The sequence below is a fragment of the Festucalex cinctus genome, chromosome 4 (genome assembly GCF_051991245.1).
Source record: "Festucalex cinctus isolate MCC-2025b chromosome 4, RoL_Fcin_1.0, whole genome shotgun sequence".
Taxonomy (NCBI): domain Eukaryota; kingdom Metazoa; phylum Chordata; class Actinopteri; order Syngnathiformes; family Syngnathidae; genus Festucalex; species Festucalex cinctus.
The window spans coordinates 14369186-14381435 of record NC_135414.1 but is presented as its reverse complement, the minus strand read 5'-3'; the positions used below and the strand labels follow the sequence as shown (position 1 = coordinate 14381435).

The 12250-nt window shown below is 35.5% G+C and overlaps 1 protein-coding gene across 1 annotated transcript; it reads right to left on the bottom strand.

Moving 5' to 3' along the window:
• Positions 1–2368: 2368 nt before the first annotated feature.
• spi1b (Spi-1 proto-oncogene b) lies at positions 2369–11155 on the bottom strand. The gene is made up of 5 exons (XM_077519325.1): positions 8956–11155; positions 8372–8462; positions 7324–7520; positions 5687–5837; positions 2369–3150 (listed from the first exon to the last, which is right to left on the bottom strand). Exons 1-5 carry the CDS (start codon positions 9109–9111, stop codon positions 2837–2839), a joined length of 909 nt encoding a protein of 302 aa, XP_077375451.1. The 5' UTR covers positions 9112–11155; the 3' UTR covers positions 2369–2836.
• Positions 11156–12250: the final 1095 nt, after the last annotated feature.

Below are 12250 nucleotides of genomic sequence, written 5' to 3'. Positions count from 1 at the left end.
TGTGTGCTAAAATTAGTGCATTAATTTTGAGTTAATTTGAAGTTTCTTTAACTCCACACATTTTTTAAACTCGTAGGAATAATTGTAAATAATAAGTTATCATACATTTGCTGCAATGAAGAACTGCTTCTGCTTGCAATGAAGACTGCTCTACTTGCAAAGAAAAATTGCTTTGCTCAAGAAGCTGAAGAACCAAAACATGCAGCAAAATGGTTCGAGCCAGTCTGCTGAGGTCGCCTGTTTCTGTGAAAAAATGGTTGCAAACTTGACCACACATGTACTCAGCAATCTTCCACTCACATGCACAACACATAGACAAACAAGTAGACTGTGTTCCAACTATGCCTTGCATTTGCATTTTAGCGTTGGAACACCCATGTAACAAGGGGCGTGGAAAACCAAATAAATAGAAAGGGTGAGGAGAGGAATCTTTAGAGAGTGCAGGAGTGAATTATGTCAGTCAGTTCCTCTCCTCTCTCCTCACGAGCCCTGAACTGAGAGTCTTCTCTCCTTTTTGTGTCGTGTTTAATAGATGTCAAACAGGTAATCCTGACACTCGCGATTAATGACCACCCCTTACTTGGAAAGTGTGTACTGGGGGAATTCCAGTCGCAACGCAGCAGACATGTAAAATAATGCATTATTTATGGTGACTGGGGTCAAGTTGTATTTTACAATTTTCGAAATGTGCAGAATTTCACAAGTTGCTTCATGTTAAATATTATATTATACACGTTTATCAGAAAACCGTGTTTAGACTAGTGGGGGTGCATGTAACATTCTAATGAATGATATCACAGTTGCTCAGGGCTCAAGTGATGACCAATCACAGCTAAGTTTAAATAAACACAAGATTGGTCGTCTGAGCAACTGTGATGCATTCAGATGACAGCAAGTGGCAAAATGGCCGTCCTCTGAGATGGATAAAAAGGGCTTGATTTGTGTTCTGCTCAATTCATATTCCACTATTGCAGTAATACTGATTAGAGATGGGTACCTTTCACATTTGTACTGGTTCTGTTTCAATTCTCGGTACCTGGGAAGCGATACCGGTACTCAACGGTACCGATTTTCAGTACGTTTTCTCTCCCCCCAAAAATAACACAAATTTCAACTTTAATACAAATAAGCCAGAGAAGAATAGTAAAAAAATAAAGGTATACCATTTTATAATTACTGAAGTATAATTAATACACATAAATTAATATTACAAAAACACAAAATGTGAAGCATAGTTCTGTGCAATGAACAACACAAGGAACGAAGTTAAACAGTAAATATATAAATTAATAATTGATATTTTCACTTTCTTGTGCAGTTGTTCAAGAACGTAAAACCTCCGGCACGATGAATTTGAAGTTCGAACCCACATTGGGGGGAAAAAAATTGGAAAGTTGGAAGAGGACATAATGTAAACAAAGAGAATAACTGGGTTCAAATTAATCGCTTGAGTGTACCCAGCGTGGTCTGTAATGCTCGCTATGTTTTAGCCACACGCTTTTGCTTTTTTAAATAATGTCACCAGTAGTAGCCTATATCCAAATTGAGTATTACACGTAATGCCATATTTAGGCTCGTGGGGGCACATTCAACATAAAATTATAAGGACTTTTTTTTTTTTAGTTGACTTCCCTTTTAATTTGTTTATGTTTTTTTTTTTCTTGTTTACCAAAACGTTTTAAAATGACATGAAATGTTTTAAAGTGAGCTTTGCAAGCATCATTTTGTGCTAAAATGGGTGGCGGTTATCAGAGACCACAACACACACATTGTGAAACCGGCTTTAGGCATCTTAACTCATTTGCTCCCAAAAACGTATAAATACGTTTTATTTTAAATGTTTTAAGTGTCCCAAAGATGTATTTATATGTTTTGTTTTGTTTTTTCAGATGGCTTTGATGCAGCCTCTCAACTTCAAAGAACGGTTGAACAAATGGTAGTTATTACACAAACGACCAGCAGGTGGCAGCAGAGCAAAGCCAGGGACATGTTGGAAAAAAAAGCTCTATTACTCAGAATTCTAAATAGATTTGTGAATAATGATGAAACTTAGCTATATTCTAATGCTAATTGACGCAAATCGGAAACAGATAGAAATATACTTTTTTTTATCCTGATGAAAGAAGAGACATTAATTTTTCTCTTGGTAGGTTCCATGCTTTTTAGCAATAGAACATAATATTCTGTGGGCCTTGCAAAATCTGTCAAAATCCAGTAAAACAGCCGGGAGTGAAGGGAATTGTTTCTGTGAAAATGGCTGGGAATGAATGAGTTTTTAAAAAAAAATTATTTAAAAGACGAAATGTAGAGGGGTTTTTTATGCATAGTTCTTAATAAAATATATTCACAGGTGCACTTTTCAAAAATAATTTGTCACTCACATGGCATTGTGTCATGATTGAAAGAAATATTTATTGCATTTTTGGTGATTCTACAGTTGTTACAGCATGATACAAAAATCCCACTTTGAACAAATGCTTTGGCGAATCAGGCTTGTAATCTATTCTAAACTATATTCTTTTAAATAACAGGTTACATAGTTCATACCAAGGCATTGCCTTGTTTCCACAAGGATACTTTCCTGTACACGCACTTTACCAGTTCCGGCTTTTCCATGTCCCCGAATAGCAGAAGCAGTCGACTTGGATGGCAGACACCGGATAAACAAATTTTGACACTGTACTTCTATGCTGTGAGAAATAAACGTGCTGTATAATAACAGTGTAACCCAGAATGTTCCCCCTGGACAGCTTTCATGATGCTTTTAATGCTATTTATTTACAAGGAATATTAACATCCAGAAACCATATCAATTGTCACCAATTCAGTTCTCTCCCTACATGTATGGCTTTCTCTCCAAATGAGTCTTCCCGAGGACCTCATCACTGAATTGGTACGTCAGTTTCTTTTTGATCTTTTTCACCTCTCCAGTTTTGCCATAGTTGCGCAACGCCCGCGCCATCTTCTGATAGGTCATTTTCTTGCGGTTGCCCTTTTGGATTCCCCAGCGGTGTGCGAGAGCCTCCTTGTGTTTGGATGAAAACTGGAACATTCCTTTGTCTCTGTCCACCCACCAGATACTGTCCTTCATATCGCCGTTCCGTAAAAGGTCCAACAGGAACTGATACAAGCGAATCTTCTTTTTGTTGCCTATGAGAAACAGAAAAAGTTGCACAATTACTAATTCTGCACAATGCAGGGCTTTGTTGGTTTTGATCTCACGAGCTCAATCCAAGACAGTGTAACATTTACAAGGAGGAACTCTCGCAAAATGATCGCTAAAAGAGTAAGCAGGTGCAAAGCCTGACTGAGTAAAAAAGTTAGTTTGAAGGACACTAAAAAAATAACAAAGCAATTTTGACAGTTTTGCTGACATATATTTGACTTCCGAAGCAGCTAATGAAGCGTGAGTATACACTCACAAAAATATTTCAAGCCTAATTTAAGATGAAAAAAAACATGATAAATTCCCATTTATATTTTTTAGATAATGTTAACACAAACCTACCAAATAAACCTTATATGATACGTATTTATTTGTCTAATAAAGCATATTTATTTGAAATGCATAATCCTCAGGTTTATGCATTTTGTATTAATAAAGTATAATTACTCTAAATTATCCATCCATTTTCTTGACCGCTTATTCCTCATAAGGGTCACGGGGGTGCTGGAGCCTATCTCAGCTGGCTTTGGGCAGTAGGCGGGGGACACCCTGGACTGGTTGCCAGCCAATCGCAGGGCACATATAGACAAACAACCATCCACACTCACAAGCACACCTAGGGACAATTCGGAGCGCCCAATTAACCTGCCATGCATGTCTTTGGAATGTGGGAGGAGAGCGGAGTACCCGGAGAAGACCCACGCAGGCACGGGGAGAACTTGCAAACTCCACCCAGGAAGGCCGGAGCCCGGACTCGAACCCAAGTCCTCAGTAGTAGGAGGCGGACGTGCTAACCAGTCATACACCATGCCACCCTACTCTAAATTAATAAGTAATTATTTAAATTACATAAAGTACATTGTTTGAAGTGCATAATAATCTGGTTTTCCGCATAACGAATAGCATATTGTCGCTGTTATGTGAAAAACACATGTCCATTTTTTTTTTTTTTCCATAATTTTATGTTTTTGGGGTGAAAGTGAATGCAGACATCTAAGAAAAAAGTTATTACACTTAATTAATACTAAACCTGATGATTATGTATTTCAAATAAATAAGCTTTATTTGACTAATGATTATTTATCATATAAGGTTTATTTGATACGTTTGTGTTAACAGTATCTAAAAAAATAAAATAAAATAAAAAATAAAAAGGTAAATTGGAATTTATTGTGTAAAAAAAGTATAGAAATCTCAATTTAGGCTTGAAACATTTCTGTGAGTGTCCCATAGTAACCATTTGGACTCTAATCCAAATCTAAGAAAACATACATTTATTGTGAATGTACAAAAATCCATGTACCAACCAACAAGTCTGAAAACCTGCCAAATTACTTTCAATTACTTCATCAACGAAGAGTAATTGCAGTGACCTTTTGTCAAAATTGCTTTTAATAAATCTTGGGCATTTGACCTTTATTTTAAAGTGTGTGGTTTGGGTTTGTGTGTGGCTTGTTGTCTCATGTTTGTCTATAATTACTTCAAGTGCTTTCCTGGTTGAGTCTGTTTGATCTGTTGTATGAATTGTAACAAGTGATTACACAGGTTTATTGTAACTTCTGCCCTCTAATGGAAGAGTTTTTTAATTGTAATTTTACATCACTTGCCTAGAAAGACAAAGATACATTTGTAGTAATTACATATTATTTTCCTGACAAATAAATAAATAAATAAATAAATAAATAAATAAATAAATATATAAATAATTTTACATTGCACCCTAGGATGGTCTCTTAGAAAATTGAGAACATAAGAAGATAAAATTTATCATAATCGAGTACATAAAAAAGCTCTATATAAACATTTTATGATATAAAAATAGCAAAAAACACATAGTGTTTAAACAATTACACTATAATAGTGAGAAGTTCATGTAAAAAAAAGCTACTGCTTAGTCTCCTGATTAGTCATTTAACAAAACCATCATTCTGACACTATTTTCAAAGTTTGCATGTAAGCAAAGATTTTGAGCCGTTGCGAAATGTCCACTGAGGTCAGCTCCTGTCGCTTGAAGAAACAAGAAGCACACATGCTGTAGTCTGCAAAATGCAGTTGGCTGCCGAGAACGAGCCAAAATATGATCCATTTCTCCCATTGTCTCTGTGCTGACAAACTCATTTACACTATAAATATGAAGACCTAATATTTCCTCCTACTCCTTTTGAACATTTACATTATACTATTGACATTTTTTTCTTTTCTTTTTCTCCTTTTTTAACTTCAACTTGTATTTTAAAGTTGTGATGTGTTTATGTTTATATGTTTAATGAACCCAATCAATCAAATATTTCCGAACTGTATTGCCTGACAAGTCAAATGTCTGATGCTGACTGCTGATGAACAAAATGAGCTTCAAGACTGATCATCTCCGTGACGTTGGCGGATGACGTTGGAAAGAATACACTCACACATTTTTTTTTTTTTTTTGTGTGGTCATCTCAGCTCTCATGTGATATCTCAACAATCTTATGTATATTGTCTTCATATTATCTCCATTCACTATTGAATGTGTTTTCTTACCCATCTCTCCAGGTATGACGTAGGGGGCTTGATCTCGAAGACAATCCTCATCAGACACCTCAAGTGGGGGACTTTGACGACCGTGCTCTTCATCATCCGTGCTGTGCTGGGACACGTGTGTCGGATACACAGTCCGTGGGAAGAATGTGACCTTCAAAACATGAGACAAGGTCCCTGAACTTAACAATATTATAATAAGTCTCATTACATAATGTAATAATATGGCATAAAGGGAGGGAGCTATTAATTCTAAACATTTCCCGGGTTTAGTGATACAGGTGAGCTGGATTTTGCGTGACATTTATTCCCATAGACAACATAGAATCCTTATCAAAACCAAATATGAATGCCTCGGGAATGTGGGAGGATGCTGGAAAACCCAAATTGTGAACTCAACACGGAAAGGCCAAAGCCAAGAATTGAGTCAAGTCTATTTATAGAGCTCTTCATCACCAAAATAATCTGAATGGGGTTCATGAGCTCACAGATCACAAAGATCAACAAAATCCTCTGGTCTAAGCCCCCACCCCCAATCCCAACCCCTACCTCCATGTAGGTTTCACAAAAAAATGAAAAATAAAATGGAAAATATGGATAATGCATGAATCATTTGCATCATGGAACATTTTGCAGACATATTGACACATTCTTCACAGTACCTCCTAAATGAGTGCAAAACTACAACGGTCTTGTCAAAATGATAAAACAAGGTAGTAGTTGTTGGTTCAAGTTAGTTATTTAGTCAACATTTAACATCCAAAACGTGCTGTTTTGCTTGTTCATGTTATATAATTGCAAGAAAATATTGTATCTTACGTGTTTTTTTGCCATTAACCATCAATTAAAAGTAAAATATGTTTCTAATACACTACTTTGTACTTAACATTTCATTTGTTTCCGTATAAAATGCTTTTTAAAGTTTAATAAAATCTAATATTTGGTGCCTTGCTGCAAAGTCAATTACATATTGCATGCTTTTTCTACACTTCACATTATTCAGAAGATTTAAAATAGATTTATGAGTGATACCATTAGAGAGGAACTGTTTAAATGTATTGTGGTTGATGTTTTGTTATTCTTGTAAATTTTACTTCAACATTCACTTACAAAAAAAAAAACCCTCTTATGCTGACCACTTTTGACAACATAATACAATTTGATCAAAGCAGATTGAAAATAAATTATTCATTGCAGCCACTGTGTGATATTGGTACAATACATCCATCAACTTTACTTTCTATTCTTTGCTATTTAGAAGAAATATTTGTTCCAGAAGTCAAAATTTCAAGCAATTCAACAAAAAAAGTTCAGTTAGTGATTTTGTCAAAAGACCAAATTAAATTGCACAAAGTTACAAAAATGTCCTCACAGGATGAAATGAAACCAAAAAGTCTGTTTAGAAACACTGACGGTCTTGTGTCAAATTGGGAATTTTATTGCGTTTCATTGTGCAATTTTATTCTTCCCAGTTTTTGTCTTTCGATATTTGCCAGCAATACAATGTACTTTGTGCAACCATCATTAATGAGCTTAAGAATGTAAGTATCAGCTATATCCATGATCTACTACATAAATACACAAAATGGAATTGAATTTGTTTTTTAATGAGAATACGTTTAGTGCCATGAGAGACTTACTGGTTGCTGTAACATATGAGAATGCGCCCCAAGGTTTGGATCCAGCAGATTTTCTGCATCGTAGCGCAAGACCTCATGTCGAATTAGACCGGGCGGGTGCAGGGACTGAACACTTTGAAGCTCTGTGAAGTTTGCCTCTTGCAGGTTTTCAAACTCAATCGGGTGTACGTGAGGGTGAGGCTGATAGTCCCAGTGCTCTAATTAGAGAACACAGTGAAACATGGGATTACCTCAGACTGAGTTAGAACAACACATACTTTTATTCAAATAAACAGTCAGTGAGATTTTAGTTGGAACAAGCACCGTGTGATTATATTAGAAAATAATATTGCTAATTTCAGTCCTGGAAAGTAATCTTTTTAATATTATTTTTCTTGACTGGATTTTGATACTCAGGCAATTTAATGTAAATATTAATATGTAAACTATAAAAATAAAGAAAGGATTTTAGGGCTAATTAATTTCAAAATGTATGTATGTAGAAATACCTTTTTTTTTCTCCCCACACAGTGATGAGTGGTATTTTTTTTAATTTTTTTTTACTTATCTTATTCCTTGACCAATTTCTGTTCCATCTTCAGCACTTTGTATACAGCAATGCTTGTTTTAATGTGCTTTAGAAATAAAGTTGAGTTTAGTTATTTACACTTCACTTCATTTTCTCCATGAAGTCAGTTTTGGTGGAATATTCAAAACTGTTGCCACCAAGAGAAAGTTAATAAAACCCCTTGGGGCGAAATTTGTTCTATGTCTGTAGTTGCAGCAGACCAGAAAAATAGCATCTGTTTCCTGTGCTCTTCAGCTGCACACGTCGTGTTCACCTTAAGTACAACCAAAAATAAATATTTTTCAACATAATTCATTTCATACAATTTTATATCCAAGTCGAATTACTCATCACATTTCAATGTATTATATGTGATTAATTTTGTAAAATATTTTAGTTAATTTGTTATATGACAACAATATTCAGAACAACAAAAATTGTTATAATACATTTAAAAAATAAAATAAAATGAAAGTCTTGAAATGTTGGAGTAAAACTGACCTGCATGCATCTCAGTATCCAGAACATATGGACTATAATATTCTGACACTGGATGTCTGTAGATCTCAGGATCATACATTTCTTCGGAGGACTACAAAATTGAAACGTAACACAATCATCAGCGAAAAATATTGTTGAAACATTCATCACAATCAACAAAGTGCATTTGTAGCCAATATATTGTAAAAATACCTCTTGTATAAATCACACTTTCACAAACTATATTTCAATATTTTCCGCAAGTAAAATGGTACTAATACATGTACATGTATTTACTTTATTTTTTTATTTTTTTGCCACCGCTATTCTGAAACTCTCAAGAACTTTGGATTTTCGTTTTCATGTCGCCTGCAGTATAAAAGACTGTTAGAGTTGACATCCTGTACACAAATGAACTGCAACTCATGATAATTCATCAAATATAAGATGATAGAATAAGTTAAATCTTTTGTCTCTTTCATTTGTAGTAAAAAGCAACACAATTAAAAAAAAAAAGTAAATGAGAACAAGTATATATTTTAATCTAACAATGTTCTCATACTTTGAAGGACAATAAAAAAAAAAAAAAAAGTTGTGATACTTACAGGTGTAGTGAGGTAACTCTCCATTCTGTAGGAATGCAACATTGGGGCTTCTTCACCAACGAGTGGTCTCAATGACACCTCGCAGACCAAAACGCTCTCACAACCTTTCAAAACTTTTGCAGCACCATTGCACAATGTTTCAAAATTTCCTCTCATTTAACGAAAAACAAAACATGTCCCTCTTGTCTCCCTTATTGTGTCGTTGACGTCCAAGAGGCCTTCGGCGGGATCAAATACACGTTGAAAATAAGCAAAGGCGTGAAAAAGGAACTTTTAACTTCTGTAAATTTGTGAGGGTGGGGGCATCTGTGGGAGTGTGTCGACTGCTTTAGGGGAGCCCGTGAAACTTCTTCGCATTTATCACCGGCTCTATATTGTCACCTCCCTTTGGTGGCCAATCATCAGTGACCGTGTCAACTTAAACATCTCCCATCCATGGCTCACCTCATCATCTAATATGCTGCTAAAATGGCTCAAGTCAAATGCTATACAGTAGTTGGTAGAACAGTATACTGTATATAATATCTATACTTGTTTTCTATTGGTATTTAAAATTGAAAATTATATTTAAAAAATGAGCAAATGCAAATATAAGCTCCACTTAATTCCACACTAAAACCTATTTGCCATTCTTCAACTTAATTTCCCTCCCTACTAAGGCTTGCAATCTACAATTACACTCATATAATCACACACATACTCGCACATGACTGGAAGATAAGATGAAGCAACAGTATCAGTTTTGGAGGTTGTGATTATCACAAAGAAGATACAAGAGTTTCAGAAAATGCCAAAGGGGGATATAGCCCCTGCTCGCTACCTCCTTTTAACAAAGGAACATGCATACCTTGGCTTGTAAGGATGTTACACTGACAGACTGATAACATTTTTTTTTAACCCATTAATTCAGTTCTTTAGGGAATACGTCAATTATCCTGTTTCATTAAGTGCAACATTTGTTTCTTATTGTCTGTTTTGTGTATTTATTGTCCTGTTCGCTGTTTGTAATCGTGGCTGTTTGTGGTCTTACTGCACTCCAAAATGTTTTTCCCTTTCATTCCACAAGGATGTCTATATGACATTTATTTGTGCTAAAAAGAAATGTTTTTCATGATCATTTGGGCATTTTCTAAAACGCACACAAAAAATGGAAATCAAGTTAGCAGAATTAGCACTGTGACAAATAAATAAGCAAATGTGATATTTCATACTCCATACAAAATATTTTACTGAGGGCTTCGTCTCAAATGAAAAATAATTTAGCATTTATAATAATCTATATTCAATTGAAGCCAAACTTATTCAGTGAAGGTTGTGTATAAATCCTTTTTTGAGACTTGTGAATGTCATTGGAATCTGAGAAAGAAAAAAAAATGCAATACATTTGAAGTGCAAGTCAACTAAAAACTTTTCTTTACAATAATATGTTATATGTGCCCCTATAAGTCTAAACACATTTTGATTGCGTTTGTGGAATATGAATGTGAATTTAGCAGCAAAATCCAGCCGTTTTTATCCATCTTAGTGGCGGCCATTTCGCCACTTGCTGTCGACTGAAAATGACATCACAGTGCCAAAGGGCTCAGCTTATGAATGTCACATGATCATACCCATCAGGTGAGCAGTGATTGATGCTGTGATGTCATTTTCAATCATTTTGCAAGTGGCAACATTATTCTGTATGAATACATCAAATAAAAGTATGTTCCTTCAGAGTACTGCACTTAACTCATTCACTGCCAACCCAGTTCAAATGGATTTGTGACGTCTATAGCCGTCAATGGCAGTGAACGAGTTAAGGCTGAATGCACGTTTGGAGTTCATAACATAATTCAAAAAATAAATTTGTCGGCAAAGTCCGCTAGCATAGATTTTATCTACCAATAAATATCACAGCTAAAGTTCGACTCAATAAAATATTATTGATCAGACGTGTGACATCTTCCGGTACTGTAATTGCATCCAAACTTCAAGGGTAGATTTGACCATCCGCCTGACTAAAATAGACTACTAGAGCCTGAATCTGAAGCGAGTAAGCGGAAAAGTGCTTCTGTCACTGGGAGAATGCGCGGGGGGCCATATATATTTGACAGGAAATGCCCACATTATAGAGTTGCTCCACCCGCAGCACATATCTGACATTAATGTCCTGAAATGAAAGAACATCCATAGGAGAATCAATCTAACCAATAGTACAAAAAATGGATGGATGGCTGGATTCATATACTTTTTAAGTTCACTCTCCGAGTCATTTCCAGCAAGAACACACCCATTCAATTGATACATATGTACAAATTGTGGGTCACAATATGAAACGTACAAACCCCAATTCCAATGAAGTTAGGATGTTTTGTAAAATATAAGCAAAAACAGATTTATTTATTTTTTAACTTCTCCTGAGTGCGTGGAGGTTTTGGGGGGTAGAGGTTTTTGATGAATGAGATACGCATTGGCCTTATTGTAGGTGCCAGCAGTAAGAGTAACTGGGGTCTGTTCTAAAAATAGCTCGCCAGTGATGGGACACTGACTTGCTAAGATGAATTAAAATAAGAAAAAAGTCAACATTATTTTTTTTAAATATCATGGTACACGTTTCTTAATTTACTAAATGTTTTATATTTTATTTATGTATTTATTTTATTTAAAAATGTTATAGATTGTGTTTAATGAAAGAAAGAGCTGTTTTTATTTTCTCAAATATTACAAAAAGGGGAAAAAATCTCACTATTGAAAAGGTTGTGGCGCTGGGAGTGAGGAATCTCAGAAATACCCACAAAATCCGAGGTACACCCGAAGAGAACCGTGAAGTAGCAAGAGACCACTAAAAACTGTAAGTTGAAAGGGATTTGCAAATCATTGTTTTGTGTTTTTTACTTACATTTTACACAACACCCCAAATTTATTGGAATTGTCGTCTGCAGAATGTATCTCCATGACTATGTCAAGTTACTGTAGGTAACATGGGGTGAATATGCTGGCTATATTCAAAGAAATGATTCTTTTCCAGCTTCCAGGAATTGTGCACAGATCCTTGCCAACCCAATGCCATACCTGCTGCCTGCCATCTGTCCAGTAGAATGTAAACTGGGATTCATCTGCGAAGAGAGCACTCTTCCAAAGTGTTCACAGGCAAGTGAGGGCGATGTCAACATGATTCAACAACATACTGCAGTCAGGTTGAGACCCCTGTTAGGTCAACAAACACTCACTCGAATGACAGTTTCTCACTCTGTGGAAATAAAATATTATATGAACTGTTCGGTCTGCGATTGGCTGGCAACCAGTTCAGGGTGTA